The sequence below is a fragment of the Natator depressus genome, chromosome 6 (genome assembly GCF_965152275.1).
Source record: "Natator depressus isolate rNatDep1 chromosome 6, rNatDep2.hap1, whole genome shotgun sequence".
Taxonomy (NCBI): Eukaryota; Metazoa; Chordata; order Testudines; family Cheloniidae; genus Natator; species Natator depressus.
The window spans coordinates 50,358,195-50,377,562 of NC_134239.1; the positions used below are offsets into that span (position 1 = coordinate 50,358,195).

A 19,368-nucleotide genomic window follows, 5' to 3' on the forward strand; every position below is an offset into this window, starting at 1 on the left:
GACCCTTGTTGCAGATCTGTTTTTGTTTATCCTTCCATTTAAACTGAATTAACTCATGATCACTCAAACCAAAGTTGTTCTCTACAGCCAGTTCTTCTCTGAGGTCCTCATTACTCACCAATACCAAATCTAAAATGGCCCTTTATGAGTAGCATTTGTCCACCAATCTATATCTGGGAAGTTAAAAGTCTCACAAAAATCACATAATTCCCAGTAGTATTTATTTCATTAAAAACATTAAAGAGCATTTGGTTTTTCTTCCATGTTGCAGTTTACATTTGTCTTCACTGAATTTCATTTGGTTGTCTATAGTCCAGTTCCCCAGTTTATCAAGATTCCTTTGAATTTGAGCTCTATCCTCCAAAGTGTTTGCAGACCTGTCCTCCCTCCCCGCAGCTTTGTGTCATCTGCAAATTTGATCAGGATGCTCTCTATTCCTACATCCAGGTCATTAATAAAGATGTGAAAATAATACCAGATCCAGAACAGATCCCTGTGGAACCCCACTTGAGACCTCTGACCAATCTGACATCCTTCCATTCATAGTGACTCATTGTTTGTGGTTGTTTAACCAATTATGTATCCATTTAATAGTAGCTCCACTGAGACAGTATTTCTCCAGCTTACTTATAGAATGTCACATAGGACTATGGCAAAAGCCTTGCTAAATTCAAGGTATATTATGTCTCTCATATTCCCCCTATCCACTAAACCAGTTACTATGTCAAAGAATGGTTTCAGAGTAGCAGCCGTGTTAGTCTGTATTCGCAAAAGGAAAAGGAGTACTTGTGGCACCTTAGAGACTAACAAATTTATTTGAGCATAAGCTTTTGTGAGCTACAGCTCACTTCATCGGATGCATCCGATGAAGTGAATTTGTTAGTCTCCAAGGTGCCACAAGTATTCCTTTTCTTTTTATGTCAAAGAAGGAAATCAAACTGGTTTGGCTAGATTTGTTCTTAGTAAATGCATGCTGGCGCCTCGTGATCACCCCTTCATCCTCCGTGGATCTGCCACACTGCTCCAGTAGCTTCCCAGGTATTGAGGGCAGGCTGAGGGAGCTGTCGTTCACCAACTCCTCCTTTTTCCTCTCTTTAAAGATAGGCACGTTAGCCCTTCCCCAGTCCTCCAGGACCTCTCCTGTCATCCATGAATTTGCAAATATTGCCCGTGGTGCCAACATTTCTTCAGCTAATTCCTCCAGCAGCCTGGGGTGAATACATGAAGCCCTGCTGGCTTGAACAGGAGAAGAGCAGTACTATCACCCTAGGCCTCTGTTAATGCAACTCAAAATTGGTTTCGGTTTTTTTGCAACAGTATTACAAGATGATGCATTTCACTGTAGCAAGAGCTCTTATGAATGAAATGATGCAGGAGGCCTAGCACACAAGGAAAACACCCAGCTTCTGCTGGATAGCTACCCAGGACAGCGGGCTAGGGAGGGGAAATGTAGTATAGCTGCAGTCATTAAGTCTGTGAATCATCTTATCTACAGGCTAAAAACCTAGCATTGTGGACTGGTATGCACGTTGTAACATGGACTGTGGTAGTGATAAGGAAAATTGTGCAGGTGGCCCGTGTATTACCTTGCGTTGAGAAAGATCCCTTCCTTTATATAAGCCCCCTGCACAAGTCTTGACATTTCTGTAGGGCACTACAATTCTCACATTTGGTAAATAAATCAGCCACAGCTCATATTTTATCACCACACATTACTGCTGAATCTGAATGATCACAGAAGTTACAGAATGGTTTAAGTGTAGAAATCATTTGGAAGGGAAAAAAAAACAACTTGTGATCAATAAGGAAAATCATGGTGCCTTTACAATCTGTTCAAAGACACAGTAGCCAAGATGAAGGGTAGTTGGCAGCATAGGAAACTCTAGATGGCACAGATTAAAGATCTCAAGGATCCAAAAAAAGGACATTGGTAGTTCACTTCACCCCTTCTCTAAGTGTATATACAGTACTTCTAAGAAAGGAGAAGAGTAGACACTACAGAAGTTCTGCAGAAATAAGAGAGGGACTGCAAATATCACCCCAGTCTGAGTCACTACGCTTTACAACAAAACAGACTGTCAAGAGTCATTTCATGTATAAGCATGCAGTGCATTAGCTACAAAACAGTACAAATACAATTTTGGCAGTTATAAGTGTTATACAAAAAAGCAACCATAACTTCTAATATGGTGAGTTAGGTCCATTTGTTAAACATATTTTCAAGCAGAAACAATTACATAAGAAAATAAAGGAAAAGCTGCTGATCAACACCAACAATAGTCTTACTGACTTAAAAAAGTGGCTTACACCTTTGAAGGGCTAGGTAACATTGCCACAACTGGAGTGTAAAGGACAAACTCAAATCAGATCAGAGATGTGAAACTCACTGTAAGCAAGAGAAAGAATTTACTCCAGATAACACAGAGAGGTATAACTTCTATCAAGAACCTGCAGTTATCTACCACTGTAGATGTACTTTCCCTACATTTTAACATATAGCTTTTCCAAAAAAACTGGTTTTTTTCTAAGTCTGCTTTCTCAAACAACACAACTGTGCTAGGCGCAAAAATTGTCTACAATAGACAGCATGTTTATATGAATGATTTCTAAATCAGTAGGTATTTAGGAAAAACAAAATTATCCTTTTTCCCCTCCATCTTAAGCGCCGAGTATCCAGATCATGGTCATTATGGTAGCGATGCTGAAGACTGCTGTACTAATCATTGTGGTTGGACTCCTGTTACACAGGTCTTTTTGGCAACATCTGAAATTAAAGCTGTCAGACTTGTAATCCTCTTTAATTTGGTTGATGTTGCAGCTGGAATATGTATAGCAATCAGAGAGTGTCTTTTCACCTTTAAAAAAAAAATTAAAAAGTTATGCAAAATTACTAGCTTCCCTGTAGAGAAAACCGTTTCACAAGGGTATTCAAAGATATATTAGATATTCATAGGGATTTCCCCACCTTGGTTTTTGTTATAATAGAATGCTCTTGTGAGCTGTTTGGGACATAGCAGGTAGAGATGAATCCAAATCAGAACTTACATAAGAATCTGAATTTCACACCTGGACTCATTTCAATAGATGGCCATAAACTAACTAATTAATTAACTAACACACACACCCACACACACACCCACCCCTTCCCTGAGTTTTGTAGCTCTGGGTCATTTCTCATCCCAAGCACTGCAATCTGCAGGCAAACGGCTCTTATATATTACAATATAAAACCAGCACCAGTGCCCAACCTGGCCAAATGGGATCCGCTATGAAATTTAGGTCCTAGTTCCCAGAATGCTGGTTTGTACTTATCTCTACCTGGAATGCAAAGCAGGGGACAATGCTGGCAGGCATAGAGTAGAAGCCTAAATTCAGTTTCCAAATTGGACTGTACTGAAAATGAAAGTGCTGCGTACTTCTCAGTCATGGCATAAAGAAGCAACGTATACCCCAACCCTAAGTCAGTCAACTGGAGACTGTTGGCCTCCCAGCTGGCAGTGCGATTTCCTCCTTTTACAAGTTTCCCCACACACCCACCAGTCAGGCAACAGAGCAGTTTGCTGGCTGCCTAACTGCACAATGGGATCTCTTTTTAAACTATAAAACTATGTCCCCACAGTTGTGTTGGAACATCCATAGTTGTAACAGTTCAAACTGTATTAATGCACACAATCCTACATAAAGCTGAAGGCGCCAACAAGGACTTCAGTAAGAGTACTTCAGATGGACATTCATACAGACTGTGGAAATAAAACCTATCTGATTACATTGGAATAATTAAAATTGAATGAATATAGATTTACTATATTTATTTTAAGTCTACAACATTTGGGATCGTAAACATACCAGTTTTAAGCCATAGGCAAGAATCGAAGCCACTTCCGCAGGTAATATTGGTCTTACATGGCACAGCAGTAGGTGGACATTTGTAACACTTCAGCATATATCCTGAGAGAGAGAGAGAGAGAGAGAGAGAAGCCAGTTACTAAGTAATAAACTTTCTTCTTGTCCATTTGATGTTCTGAAATAAGTAACTTTTCAAGATTATTGTTAGGTCAAAACAGTTATAAATTCCTGAACCATAACCTCATGATAATCTGGTTTAAGTACTGCAACTTTTAGGTCAAACCACCTAATGCTTTAGTATTCTGAGTTTGACTTAGGGGAAGTCAAACTCAGCTCCTAATGCATCCACAAGAGTCCAGGGAGATAGATTTACATAACTGTACTGCTTCCTGCTCCAAACAGCCTGAGTGGCAGCAGTTGGCAGGGACTTCCCTCAGGACCATCTATACCTGCATATTTGCACAGCAGCAGCGTAGCTACTTGGGTCTGATGCTAGGCTCATAATTTTCCCTTTAACGTAGGCACTCCAGGATACCTACCAGAACTGCAAAACACAGCCATAATAATGAAGACAGTGAGCAGGACACAGTTTGTTTTGTTCCGATTCATGTTTCTTCCCATATCTGGAAGCAAGAGCACAATCATGAGTTAGGATTACACTCCTTAGCTCGAAATGATTTAATGTCAGGAAAAGATCTACAAAACCATCCATTATAACAGCAATAGGACTTGGAGATTCGAGATGGGGACCAAGGTGCCAAAGTGGAGATAGTGATGCTCCCATACTTCACTGAGATATTGGGGGAATAAATTCAATAATGTGTGCGAGGCATTGGATATTACAGTGATGTGGGCTATACAAAATACCTATGATAGTATTGTCAAGGGTCCTGAATGTTTGTTTTAATTATGTGGCCCCCCATGAGAGATACAGATTCTACAGAATCCCAGCTCTCATTAATAAAAAGTTAGTTTATCCTAGGATGACCAGATGTCCTGATATTAGGGGTATCTTACATAGGACCCTATTCCTCCCCCCCTCCATTCCTGATTTTTTACACTTGCTATCAGGCTGTGAAGAAAACATTCAAAATGTGAACCAAGCGCAAACCAAAGCAATTAAGTCTACCAAGGACTGCAGCCACCCTGTCATGGCAAGTTTTCCATCTCCATTCATTTCACTGAATTCTAAAGCCTAATGATGATAGTTAACATTGATACTTAAAAGTATTTCACTGCAGAAGTGCAAGTGGGTAGGTGCAAAGCTCATAGGGGGAGACTGGAAGTTGCAGAAGGGAAAGGAGGGTGAAGAAAGGAGAAGAGACACAGAAAGGAAGATGGAGAAGGAATAAAGATAATGAAAGGATAGAAACAGAAGTGGTCCTAAAGGGCAGCATGTTTGCCATCACTCAGTTGTGAGGCAGCAATAAGGCACCTAAACAGTACAATATAGTAACTAGAAAGTTAGCTACTACACAAGAGCCATATCCTACTGTAGTAGGCCTGGCTGCTTCCCTGAGCATCCTCTGGTGGCCTTAGAGTCAGTTTGCGGTGCTCTGCTTTTGTTTTTTCTTTTTCCCCTTAATATACTCAAACACACTTTATCCATTTCCATCCCTTCTTGGGTTCTGCTTTATTAACTTAACCTTCAACACTGATTCCCTTTACTTTTGTATTGGGCATCACTTAACTACTCTGTATCTCAGCTTCCCCATCTGTAAAATGGGGACAATCTCTACCACTCAGGGGAGGGATGTTCTTGGGGTTAACAAAAAGTTACTAAGGAGCTTTACTTCCTACATATTGTTTTATTTGACAACTGGCATACAGCAGGTAACTAGGAAATGAACACAGATCATTCTGTTGCTATGGGACAGGCCACATTTTACTGACTTCTCTGTCCTTTGTGAGGCACCGAAATCAAAAATAAAAGACTTGCAGCACATTCCTGCCTGCCAGCAGACCTCCAACTTCTTATACACTAAGAACAGCAGCATTTATACAGCAGGAGCCTTTGGACTTCTATCACTTTAGCCTTCGTAATGTCACGTTAAAGTCTATGAAAAGATGACGGATCCTCTAAGGACAGAATGGGCCATTTTGATCATATAGTGCATAACACAAGCTACAGAATTTTACCCAGTAATTAGTGTAGTGGAGATAATTATTCTTCCTCACCTGCCTCTCTCTACTGCTTGGAGGAAAGGGAGAGGGGGTGGAGGACTCAAAGCTGAAGCAGAACCATCTCCTCCCACACCAGCTAGCCATCAGCACTCCTTGTTCTGTGGTACACTTCCCCAGAATGTGGTGCAGCAAAAGGGGAAGTGCTGGCTCTGTTGTCAAGTCCAGTAACTTGTAGTTAAACTATAGCATCTGCATTTAAGGAATCCAAATGACCACTTCCCTTAGTAATTCATTCCAGCGGTTGATGACTTTCATTTAAGAAGTTGTGTCATTTTGAATTTTTTCCACTTCAGATTTCTTGTCACTGGATTTTGTTAGGCTTTTTGTCTGCTACATTAAGGAGCCCCTTCATATCGTCTCCTTGTGTAGAAACTTGCAGACTATGATAAAGTCAAAACTTAACCTTCTCTTTGATGAGATAAACAGATTGAATTTCTGAAGACTCTCATTGTAAGATGTGTTTTCCAGAACTCATTTTTTCTAGTTCTTCTCTGATCTAATTTTTCAATGCTCTTCTTGAAGTGTGGAGAGCAGAACTAGATGCAGTCACCCAGTAATGGTCTCACCATGTCCTATATAGAGATGCTATCTCCCTATTCTTGCTTGATAATCCTTGGATGTGTAAAGAGAGAACTTGGTTAACCCTTCCGCCCACTGCATCACATTGGGACCTCACAGTCACTTAGTCATCTACAATGATTCCTGAGTTCTTTTCACAGAATCACAGCTTTGTGGGATAGTCCCCCATCTTTTAAGTATGGCCTACATTCTTTATCCCTACACACATGACGTCTCACTTGGCAATACTTCAAACATGTTCGATTGTGCTCAGTTTACTGAGTGATCCAGACGGCAGGCTCTCCGAGACCAACTGTTGTTACTTTCCACCCACTAACATTGTGCGTCTGCTATCAGTTAGTTCAATTTAAATGGATTTTTTTTTAAAAAAATAAAAAAGGCTGTTAATTTTGTATAATATTATTTTTTAAAAATCGGTGTCACACAAGTCAAATGCCTTACAGAAATCCAAGTAAAAAACGTCAGTTACCTTTATCAACCACACTCAATCTTGTCAAAAAAATGTGATTCTTTCACAAGACATTTTCCATGAAACCATGCTGATTGGCATTACTTATATTTTTGGCCTCTAATTCCTTATTGGCACAGTTCAATATAAGCCCTTCTATTATTTTACCTGGGCTCAATATAAGACTTACCAGCCTGTAATTAGCTTGAGTTATTTTTAAATGGAAAACAAAATATTGGCACAACACTGGCCTTCTTCCAGTCCTTTGAAATTTTACCAAGATCTATTAAAAATTAATACCTGTGGTCTGGAATCAACTCCATTAAAACTTTTGAATGCAAGTTGTTAGGAGCTGCTAATTTTAGCATCAACTAACTTTAGTTAAGATGCTGTTTAATATCCTTCTTTGTTGCAGCTAGATACATCGTTCAGCATTAGCCCAAATACAAAACAGAAATATGAATTGAACAATTCTGCCAGTGTCATTTCATAAGTCTCTGAAGGGTTGGTTCAGTAAAAAACAAACCAACTGTCTAAATTCATCCCTGGTGAACTCCCCTGAATCAACAGAGTCACACAAGGACTCAATACATCCAGGCATATGCAATGGGAAAGTCAGACATATTTAAGCAATTGACAGTCAACAGCAAAAGACTCCTGGCTTTCAGAAGCCTCAGATTTGAATGGCATTCACTGCTGCCCTGGTTTAATGTTCTTTGGCCAATTCGACACAACTATCAGTATGAACTGGCTCTCTCTTCACACAACTCCCTCTTTTCAAGCACATATCTTCTGAAGTTTCCTGGACTTTATGTTGGTTTAGGATAATGGCAAAATAAAAATAAGCCTAAAGTCACTTGACATGCCCTACATGTCTTCAAACTCTATAAATAGTGGGCAGGATGAGCTGGTATACAGCTCTGTGGGCTTGATTCCATAATTATCTGCTCAAGCGACTGTGATTAATTTTAATGGGACTATCCTGAGAGCAAGAAACTCCAGAGCATTCTAAGTGTGGAAGAATCTTGCCCTGTACAAGTCTGACTGGTACCGTCCCCTACTTATCGTCGATGCACTTTGATCACCTGACATGCATTTAAGTGTTCTGCTAGCTTTCCGCTCTCAAGCTGCCTAGCACAGGCTTTTAAAGCTCGCTCAACATTTCTTATTCTTCCTCTGTGCTGCAACACACTGGAGGGGAAAACAGAATGGTGTTTGCAGCCCTCCCTCTTTCAGCTGCTTTGTACCCACTACTTATCTAGGAAGCCTAGGCACAATGCCTGAGGCTGCTAATACATCATTACTGTTGGGGCAGAACTGGGGGGGGAAGGGGGGGGCAGTGTTATAAACCCTATAGCGGCCAAGTACAGCAAATATATTATAAACAACAAGAGAGGCTACCGTCCTGGGTGCCAAGTCATGGCTCACCACAGAATTCCTATTTAAGAATCATCACAACCACGCCCCTCTCGCCATCCAGGGGGGTTGCACGTGATTGCCAGACACAAAGGAAGAGCTGGAAAGTTTGCCTGCCTAGGGCACTACCTGAATCCTGCCGTTAAAGGAGCCAGCCCTTGAGGCAGCCTTTCGGGGGGGGGAATAAGTTCTGCAGCCTGGGCCCCGCGGTTTCCTTTCTCGCCCGTCAGGCCCTAAACGTTGACCCACGCCTGCTGCAGAAGCGCCCGGAGATCCCGCGAAGGCGCGTACCCTGCGGGTGGGAAAGAGGCGGCCGGGACCAGCGTACTGCACACTTTTCCCTCCCCTACGTGTCTGCCACCGCAGTGCTTAGGCAGGCGGAGGGTCGCTGGGCACCGCGCGGCCCGGGAGGGAAACGCGGCCTCTGCCCCAAGCGGTTATAATTCAAGAGCCCTCGCCTGACAGCAAGCCACGTCCTCTGTCCCCCGCAGCAGACACCCCGCGGGCAAGCGGCCTCCCGCCCTCCTTCCCCTGCTCACCGGCTGTCAGCACGGGCCCGCCGAGCGCTCTTCCAGGGGGTTATGCAGCAGCCCAATGGCCTCCGCTCCCGGCCGAGCTGAAGGGAAAGCAGGCAGGTCAGCTGCGCAGGGGCGGCTCCCGGCAAGGCAGGCGCCCACCCTTTTCTTGTCGCCTTCGTCTCCGCGGTGTGGAAGGGCGCCAGCCGGCTGCGGATGGGTGGGGCTTGTCTACACTGACAATTTACAGCGCTGCGAAAAAACACCCCGGGGAGCGCTGCAAGTTTCAACGCTGTAATGCGCCGGTGTAAACGGCGCCCCGGTGCTGGGAGCTAGGCCCCCCGCGGAGGTGGGTTTTTAGTTGCCAGTGTAGACTAGCTGCTCAATCCCCAGAGCTCAGCGGTGGCAATGATTAGCTGGGCGATAAGAGGGGGCCTAAGCATGAAATTCTGCAGGTGGGCAGCTGGAGGCTAGGCTAATGCCACCTTCTTCCGATGCTAATGTTATCTTGGTCCCTAAGGCATCTTGCACAGAGTCTTTTATGGGCCTGATTTGCTAGTAAGGCTATTTTTCCTCCCCTAGAGAAAAGGAATTCAGGCTCTTCCTTTCTGGAACCACATCCTGCCATGAGGAATAACAGTTACGTAATTCCTGCTGTGGCAGTTTCTAAAAAGCGTTCCTTTGCCATTTGGCAGGGATCACAAGATTTGGACTAGATTGCTTTGGATTTCGCTATACTAAGAATGGATGTTGAGGGTGGAGACAATTGTATATGCTCCAGGGACCCTGCTTGTAATGGAGAAGGAACATCATTTAAAATTTAAGCATTTATCAAATGGATTTGCATTCTCTCTGAAAGCAGCAAGAGAGATAATTCAAGTAGACCCACCCTTATTGTGGAAGTAGAAGCTACGAAAGTAGAGGAAGCAATAATAAAACAAAACAAGGGTGAGGCTAGGCAAGGTTGTGAACCTTTCTACCAGACTACTGTGCCCCTTGCAGGAGTCATATTTGTCTTGTGTACCCCCAAGTTTCACCTCATTTAAAAACTACTTGCATACAAAATCAGACCTAAAAGTATAAAAGTGTCACAGCACACTATTACTGAAAAATTGCTTACTTTCTCCTTTTGTCTGTATGAAAATGAAGTTTGTACTGACTTCACTAGTGCTTTTTTTGTAGCCTGTTGTAAAACTAGGCAAATATCTAGCTGAGTTGTACCCCCTAGAGCAGTGCTTCTCAAGCTGTCTGATGTGGGGGACCAGCAATTTCTTTTTCCAATGTGCACGCAGACCGGCAGCCTAAGACTTGCGGACTGGCACCGGTCCGCGGACCACCACTTTGAGTGGAACTGCCCAAAAAGACCTCTGTGTACCCCCAGGGGTACACATACTCCTGGTTGATACCCGCTGGGCTAGAGCCTTTGGAAATGGAGGTAGATGGAGTAAAGATTTTTGCAAAAAGAAATCTAGCCAAGTGTAAATAAAAGTGGGAGAACAAATATGCAGAACCAAAAGAGAGCTCTGAAATGAAGACAGGCAGGATTGTCGTAAGATAAATGTAACCCTTCTGCCCGTCAGAGTTGGCAGCAACAAGGGCTGGGTTCAGTATCTAGGGGTTCCATTCCAATACACAATGCAAAACCGGCTCGAGCCCCCACCCAGTGACCTGGGACAACTATATACCACCCCCACTGGGCGCCTCCAAGAGGCAATACTTCCCCTCTGGCAAGCACAGAGTCTGAGTGTAGCAAAAGCCTTTTAATAACAGAGAGAAACAATGTGGCATTATGTTGGCTTTGGTCTAGCACTTCTGTTCTGCCTGGCTGCCCTGTCGTGGCCCATCTCATAAGGGGTGCCTACCAATTCCCCCACAGGGAGCAAAAGGTTTCTATGCACCATCTTTATTTGCCCTGGACCCTCTTCAGGTTTGATCTTGTAGACCGGCAGATCTCCCAGTTTTTCCATCATCAGGTAAGGTATTGCCTTCCATGTGTCAGCTATCTTGTGTTTGCCAGCAATACCCAAATTTCGCAGCAGGACTCTGTCTCCCGGCTGGAGCACCTGCAAACGCACTCTAGCATCATATCGATGTTTGTTGCGGTCTGCGTTCTTCCGAGCCGCAGAGGTAGCTAAGTGATAAGCATCCCGCAGCTTTTCTCTTAGTTGGGATACATATTGCTGATGAGTTTCATAGCTATCTCCATCCTCTGATACACCAAAGCACAAGTCTATGGGTAATCTTGGTTCTCGCCCAAACATCAAGAAATATGGGGTGACTCCCATAGCATCGTTCTTTGTGGCATTGTAGGCATGCACCAGAAATGCGACATGTTGGCTCCAGGTTGCCTTCTGCTCCAGTCGCAAAGTTCCCAACATAGCTAATAGGGTTCAGTTGAACCTCTCTGGTTGAGGATCACCTTGAGGGTGATAAGGCGTTGTCCTAGACTTTTTAATTCCTGCTGTCTTCAGCACCTCCTTCGGAAGATGACTCTCAAAATCCTGCCCCTGATCAGAGTGTATCCGAGCTGGGAGTCCATAGACTGAGAAATATTTGTCCTACAATACTCAAGCATGGTGGTGGCCCTCTGATCACGTGTGGGATATGCCTGCGCATACCGTGTAAAATGGTCAGTCACTACTAGAATGTTCCCAACATTCCTCTTGTCTACCTCTAAAGACAAGAAATCAATGCATACCAGTTCCAAAGGTTTGTTGCTGGTGATGTTCTTGAGATATGCAGCCCTCGTGGGCAGAGTTTTCCTTTGAACACATCGAGCGCAAGTCTCACATTTCCTGCAAACATCTTCAGCCATCCGGGCCAATAGAACCGACTAAGAATAAGTTCCAGGGTCCTCTCCATCCCTAAATGTCCAAAGTCATCATGTAGGGCCCTCGTGGCCAGGGCTCTGTACTCTTTTGGCAGCACTAGTTGTGCTCGTTGCTTTTGTAAAGGGTCGGTGGTCATTCGGTGTAGCACTCTCTGAATCAGTTTTAGTTTGGTCCATTCTCTCAATAGTAGTTTACCCTCTGGGTTAGGTGGGACAACCGCAGCTGGGTTTCGCCCTTCCCTTTTGGCAAGTAGTGTATCACGAATGTCAACATCTTGCAGCTGGGCTTCTTGCCAGTCAGCCGCATTGAGCATGGGCAAGGGAGATTGGTCCAATGCAATATAGTTCACTGAAGCAGAAGGCACGCATTCAGGGGGCAGGCTCAAAGCTTCTGCGACACATCCATGAAGGCTCTCATGGGCCTCTGGCTCTCGGCGACTCACACTGCAAATAGCTCTCACTCCATCCGTGGGTATCACAGCAACTTCTGGTGCCTGCGGACGCCTGGACAATGCATCTGCATCTACATTGCTTCTCCCTGATCGATATTGAATGCTGAACTCATAGCTAGCCAAGGCGGCCACCCATCTCTGCCCTGTAGCATCCAGCTTAGCACTTGTTAACACATAAGTCAGTGGATCATGCCTGACTAATCTAATCGCCTTTTATGATGAGATTACTGGTTCTGCGGATGAAGGGAAAGCAGTGGATGTATTGTTTCTTGACTTTAGCAAAGCTTTTGACACGGTCTCCCACAGTATTCTTGTCAGCAAGTTAAGGAAGTATGGGCTAGATGAATGCACTATAAGGTGGGTAGAAAGCTGGCTAGATTGTCGGGCTCAGCGGGTAGTGATCAATGGCTCCATGTCTAGTTGGCAGCCGGTGTCAAGTGGAGTGCCCCAGGGGTCGGTCCTGGGGCCGGTTTTGTTCAATATCTTCATAAATGATCTGGAGGATGGTGTGGATTGCACTCTCAGCAAATTTGCAGATGATACTAAACTGGGAGGAGTGGTAGATACGCTGGAGGGGAGGGATAGGATACAGAAGGACCTAGACAAATTGGAGGATTGGGCCAAAAGAAATCTGATGAGGTTCAATAAGGATAAGTGCAGGGTCCTGCACTTAGGATCGAAGAATCCAATGCACCGCTACAGACTAGGGACCGAATGGCTAGGCAGCAGTTCTGCGGAAAAGGACCTAGGGGTGACAGTGGACGAGAAGCTGGATATGAGTCAACAGTGTGCCCTTGTTGCCAAGAAGGCCAATGGCATTTTGGGATGTATAAGTAGGGGCATAGCGAGCAGATCGAGGGATGTGATCGTTCCCCTCTATTCGACACTGGTGAGGCCTCATCTGGAGTACTGTGTCCAGTTTTGGGCCCCACACTACAAGAAGGATGTGGATAAATTGGAGAGAGTCCAGCGAAGGGCAACAAAAATGATTAGGGGTCTAGAGCACATGACTTATGAAGAGAGGCTGAGGGAGCTGGGATTGTTTAGTCTGCAGAAGAGAAGAATGAGGGGGGATTTGATAGCTGCTTTCAACTACCTGAAAGGGGGTTCCAAAGAGGATGGCTCTAGACTGTTCTCAATGGTAGCAGATGACAGAACGAGGAGTAATGGTCTCAAGTTGCAATGGGGGAGGTTTAGATTGGATATTAGGAAAAACTTTTTCACTAAGAGGGTGGTGAAACACTGGAATGCGTTACCTAGGGAGGTGGTAGAATCTCCTTCCTTAGAGGTTTTTAAGGTCAGGCTTGACAAAGCCCTGGCTGGGATGATTTAACTGGGAATTGGTCCTGCTTTGAGCAGGGGGTTGGACTAGAAGACCTTCTGGGGTCCCTTCCAACCCTGATATTCTATGATTCTATGATTGTTGACTGTCCACACCTGGAACTGAGCACCATACAAGTAGTCTTGAAATTTCTCAGTGATGGCCCATTTCAAGGCCAAGAATTCCAGCTTGTGGGTGGGATAGCGAGTTTCACTATCAGACAATCCTCGGCTGGCAAAGGCTACAGGTTTACGTTTGCCTTCCACTTCCTGGTACAGGACTGCTCCCAGACCCTCCAAACTGGCATCAGTATGCAGGATAAACAGTTTGCTTGGGTCAGCAAAGACTAGGACTGGAGCATGAATTAAGCAAGTAATGATTTCTCGAAAAGCCCTTTCACATCTCTCATCCCACCGTGGCCCAAATGGTTCGAAGGGGCGATAGTGTCTCTGCATAGGAGGCTTTCGGGACCTCCCCTTATTCTTCGTCTTAGATTTGTTCTTGCTGGCCTGGTATCCCCTGGTAAGATCATTCAGAGGCTTTACAATCGTAGCATAGTTTTTCACAAATCTGCGGTAGTAGCCACTAAATCCAAGAAAGGTCTTGAGTTCTCTGTAGTTACTTGGACATGGCCATGTAGTGAGTGCTTCTATTTTATCAGGATCAGTACTCACACCCTCTTGGGACACGATGTGACCCACATACTTCACTGAGGTTCTGCAGAACTGGCATTTGTCAACTGAAAGCTTCAGACCATAATCCTCCAACCTATCAAGCACTTTAAGAAGTCTTTCTTCATGCTCCTCTAAGGTTCTTCCAAAACACAATCAGGTCGTCCAAATAAACTAACACTTGCAGTAAATTCATGTCTCCCACAACTTTCTCTATGAGACGTTGAAATGTGGCAGGTGCTCCAGAAATCCCTTGGGGGATGCGTTCGAACTGATAAAACCCTAATGGGCAGATGAAGGGTGTCTTCTCCTTATCTTCTTCTCCCAGAGGGATCTGGTAGTATCCACTTCGAAGATCCAACACAGAGAACCACTAGCTTCCCAGCAAACAGTCTAAGGCATCTTGGACTCGAGGCATAGTATAGTGGTCAACCACAGTACGGCTGTTTAGGGTGTGGTAATCAATACACATTCAGATTTTCCCATTCTTTTTACGGACCACCACAATGGGTGAGGCATATGGGCTGCGGGACTCTGTAATGATGCCAGCTCCTGAAGATGATGGCACACATCTGCCATCTGAGAAAGAGCAATCTTCCTAGATCTCTCCCTGAAAGGTCGAGAGTCATGTAGTCTGATATTGTGCTCTACTCCTTTTGCACATCCCACATCCCACTCATGCAGTGAGAACACTTTGGATCTTTCACAAAGTTTCTTCCTCAGGCGATCTTTCCACTCCTCGGACTCTGGTGAATCTCCAAAGTCAAACTTTGCTGGGTCTATTGTCGGAACTTGAGTTTCACACTGGGGTTTTACAATCAACTCAAGCTCAAAGAGGTCTGCTATCTTTTGTCCTTGCTTCACAACAACATCACGACTCATTTCATTAGCAATCAGTATAGTCACCCTTTCTTGAGCTTCAGCAGGTAGGGTTATGACTCCACTGGGGACCAGCACTCCTTCAGGGAGCTCTCCTCCCATCAGCTGCTCTGTCATTGCTAATGTCCCTTTACTGCCTTTCAACCAGGTACTCATGACAAGCACTTCTTGCTCCGTCCTTGCAGGCACTACTAAGGGGGTCGTGCCCGCGTACTTCAGTGCCCCAATCGGTAGCTCAGATGTGTCCCTTTTAGTGCTCTCAGTTTTCCTGTAGGCTTCAGCACAAAGCGTATGGATCATCAGGGTATTCAGGTATTGGTCCCCAGCCTGCCTTCTGCAGTAATCCACAATTACCTTGAAGAGACTGGAGTTGGTCCCTATCAGCACAGTCACATCAGAGGTCCCTTTAGGGTCAGGGCATATTAAGGCTGCTGTGTCTACCTCTTCTCTTACCCCAGCAACCTCCTCTGGGAATTCCAGGTGCACTATGACATACCCTTGGTAGGGGTATTCATCCATGCCGAGGCCACACAGACCAAGGCCAGTTAGTGGCTGTATAGACAGGTGCCTGAGCATCTGTTGGTAGAATGACTGAAATATAATAGTCACTTGAGATCCAGTGTCAAGCACTGCTTTACACTCCACCCCTTCAATCCTCACCGTGACCTTTGCTCGAGGCCCTATCAGTCCTGTGGGGATCACAGCTGGACAGTCTTTTCTGGGGGAATCTTCAAATCCTGCAGGCCTGGGTGGTCCCCGTCCCCAGACCCTCTGGCAGCTCCCGGATCTCTCCCAACTGATCCTCAGCTTTCCATATACTAAAGAGGGGTTTTCTTCATTACGGCACTTGGCAGCATTGTGTCTATCCTGACCACATCGGTAGCAGAAGAATTGTCCTTTCCCCCTTCACCTGGGTGGGATGGTGGCTCTAAGTGCAGGCTTCTCAATCGCCACAGTTTGAGGCTCCTTATTCCTGGAAGTCTTAACTCGGTCAGTGGTGCTTTGCGGCTCAGCTATCCGTTCCGTCAGGACCTGCATTTGTTGGGCAAGTTCCTCTCTGGTGCTCGCCATCAGTACACTGGCTGTTTGCAGTGTTGTTGTGCTGGCTGGCTCCGATGTTTGGGCTTCCCAAAACTCTCTGGCAGCCTGCCTTTCTTCCTCCTCTCTGACCTCTTTTATCAGCTGGGAGTAACTTGGGGGATGTTCCTGTCATTCTCTTAGCTGGAGATGAAGTAGAATCGGGTTCTGATACTGAGTTCCTCTTACAATTTGAGCCAGTCTGGTCTGATCCATCTGCTCAGCAGTCACTGCTCCCCTCATGACAGCTCTCTGAAGCAGTCTCTCCAGTCTCTGTATGTGGGCTGAAGCCTTCTCGCCCCTTTGCTGTCGGGAATTAAGAAACTTACAGTAGCTGTCTTCAGGGCCCTCTACACTCCCAAAGGTGTGTTCAAGGGCCTCTAGGCAGTCCTTCACACTGACCCCAGGGTCAATGAGCTTCAGGGTGCAAATCAAATCTAATGCTTGCCCTCCAAGGCTCTCTATTAGGCATCTTCGCTTTTCTGCATCTGGTACGGCCCACTCTTGCAGCATTTCAGTGGTATGCTCTAACCAGGGTTCAAACTCCTCTTCCCCAGCAAATAACCTTAACTTACGACAAGAGTTTGACACAGCATGGGACAACACAATCTTTTCCAATGTTTGCCTTTTGTACAATCATTGGCAGAGGCGGCAGACTCTGAGCTAGAAGCTGCTGAGCCGGGGACCAACAAACCTGACATATTAGCCATTATACAAACAGCAATTTCCTCAAAATATAAACACAAACAAAACAAAATATAAATTGTTTCCCAATGTAGTGGATCACTCAACAGGTGCTTGCGAGGGATACTGACCCAGGGATCCCAGACGAGCCCCCAAAAATGTAACCCTTCTGCCCATCAGAGTTGGCAGCAACAAGGGCCGGGTTCAGTATCTAGGGGTTCCATTCCAATACACAATGCAAAACCAGCTCGAGCCCCCACCCAGTGACCTGGGACAACTGAATACCACCCCCGCTGGGCGCCTCCAAGAGGCAATACTTCCCCTCTCGCAAGCACAGAGTCTGAGTGTAACAAAAGCCTTTTAATAACAGAGAGAAACAATGTGGCATTATGTTGGGGAAACACCACCAACAGGATTCATAACACAACCCATGAGCAAAAAATCCACCCCAAGCAAATTGAGGCACATCCTTTCCCTTTGGTTCTTGAGTCCAGTAACCCAAAATCACCCAAAGTCCCAAAAGTCCAACAACCCAAAAGTCTCTGTCCCTGGTCAGTGCAGCCCCAGAGTTCAAAAGTTTATCTGCAGAGTTTTACCTCCCAGCCTGGGAGGAGATTGGGGGGGGCACGTTAAGGGGCACTTTACGTGGTCCAAAGCCGATTGCCCCACCTCTCCATGGGGCTCCGCTCCACTCTGCCAGCCGCCCCCATGAGCTGCTCCAGGCATCCCACAAACTGCTCCGCTCCACCAACCGCTCTGCCAGCCGTCCCATGAGCCGCTCCAGCCGTCCCACGAACTGCTCTGCTCCAACAGCTGCTCTGCTCTGCCAGCCGTCCCGCAAACTGCTCCACAATAGATCTTCAGGCTCCCCCACTACTTAACACAACACTCAGTGATTTCAGCTCTTAGTAAGTTTAGCTCTTTTGTGATTTCAACTTGTAGTAGGGGAGCTTCAGTGCTGGTGCACTATTGGCCCAAAGTGAAGTCAGCTCAGCAGCCTGTAACTAGACTCCTAATGGAATCAAAATTAGCTCTGATATTCCACAGTGGTGAGAGGAGGAAGTGCAATTAGCATGTAAGGCCCTCACCAGGAGGCCCATACCACCAGGTATTAATATCTGTCCCCAGCCTCTCTCCATTCACTGGGTTTTGGAACTCATGACCCTTGCCTAGCGAGTGCTGCTTAGTTGATGGTGAGTCCCTCCATCATAACAAAAGGCCAAGTACAGTTCCACTGTCCTTGATTCACATAATCAGGATAACAACAGTTTATTCCTGCCCCAATAACAGAGAAACTGGGGCTCCTACAGCAGCCAAAGTGACCATGTAGGCGGGGTGGGTGTGCCTATGCAAATGAGATCAGCCCCTGAAGTTCTTTTCCACAACCCACCATGACTTGGCACCAGATGTCAGGGTAGAGCTCATCCTGACTCTGCTTACATCAATAAGCGGTCACTGGGGGCTATGTGGTAAAGTATAAGAGTGGCAAAGCTAGAATCAGGAACAAGACAATTCAGAGACAGCACCATAAAAGGAAAAAAAATTAACACTATTTCTTTAATGTAGCCCTGTCTCTAGGGCAGGGGTAGGCAAACTTTTTGGCCCAAGGGAAACATCGGTGTTGCGAATCTAATTACACACAATGTGCCTGTATTCCTAACAGAAGAGAACACTTAATGAAATAGGACTTATCTTTCATAGAGACCTAGTGGGAAGTATAAGCAGAAAAAAATATGGTCCTGATCTTCAGATGGTGTGAATTGCCATTCCTCTATCTAAGTGGATGTAGTTTATCCAATTTACACCAGCTAAAAATCTACATCTAAATGTTTATCTTTTCTTCTACAGATTAAAAGTAAAGCATCCAAAAGTCATGGTCATAAGAGTTGCTACAGTGCAGGCTGTTTTTCTAGCCACTATGATTAGATTCTTGTTGCAAATATCAGTTTGACAGCAATGGGATCTAAAGTTGTAACCATTACAAATTCTCTTTTTTTTTTTTTTTTTTTTTTTTTTTGATGTTGCATCAGTGGTGTACTATGGATTTATAGAGTGGCATTATGATATTTACTGTCTTATCTATCCCTTTCCTAGCTTTTTTTACTGCTGCTGCACATTCCCCATGTTGTGAATTGCTCTGGGGCGTAAATGGGAGATAGGTGTCCAGCAGTCTAAAGTGAGGCAGCAGTGTGCATGCCCAGATGCAGAAATTGAGGTGGCAGTACTAAGTATACCTAGATTATCACTGAGAGTTGTTTGTCTAACCTGCTCATAAAAACCACCACTCGCAGGGATTTCACAACCTCCCATGGAAGCCTGTTCCAGTGCTTAACAATCATTATAGTTAAGTTTTTCATAATAGCTAACCTAAATCTCCCTTGCTGCAGAATAAGCTGACTACATCTTGTCCTACCTTCAGCGGACATGGAGAACAATTGATGACCGTCCTGTTTATAACAGCTCTTA

At 45.1% G+C, this 19,368-nt stretch overlaps 1 protein-coding gene across 1 annotated transcript; it reads right to left on the reverse strand.

The window, feature by feature from the left end:
* Positions 1-466: 466 nt before the first annotated feature.
* Positions 467-9,503, reverse strand: CD59 (CD59 molecule (CD59 blood group)). The gene is made up of 4 exons (XM_074955249.1): positions 9,013-9,503; positions 4,386-4,469; positions 3,847-3,948; positions 467-2,855 (listed from the first exon to the last, which is right to left on the reverse strand). The coding sequence occupies exons 2-4, from the start codon at positions 4,465-4,467 to the stop codon at positions 2,659-2,661; spliced, it is 381 nt and encodes a 126-aa protein (XP_074811350.1). The 5' UTR covers positions 4,468-4,469; positions 9,013-9,503; the 3' UTR covers positions 467-2,658.
* Between the last annotated feature and the right edge of the window lie 9,865 nt (positions 9,504-19,368).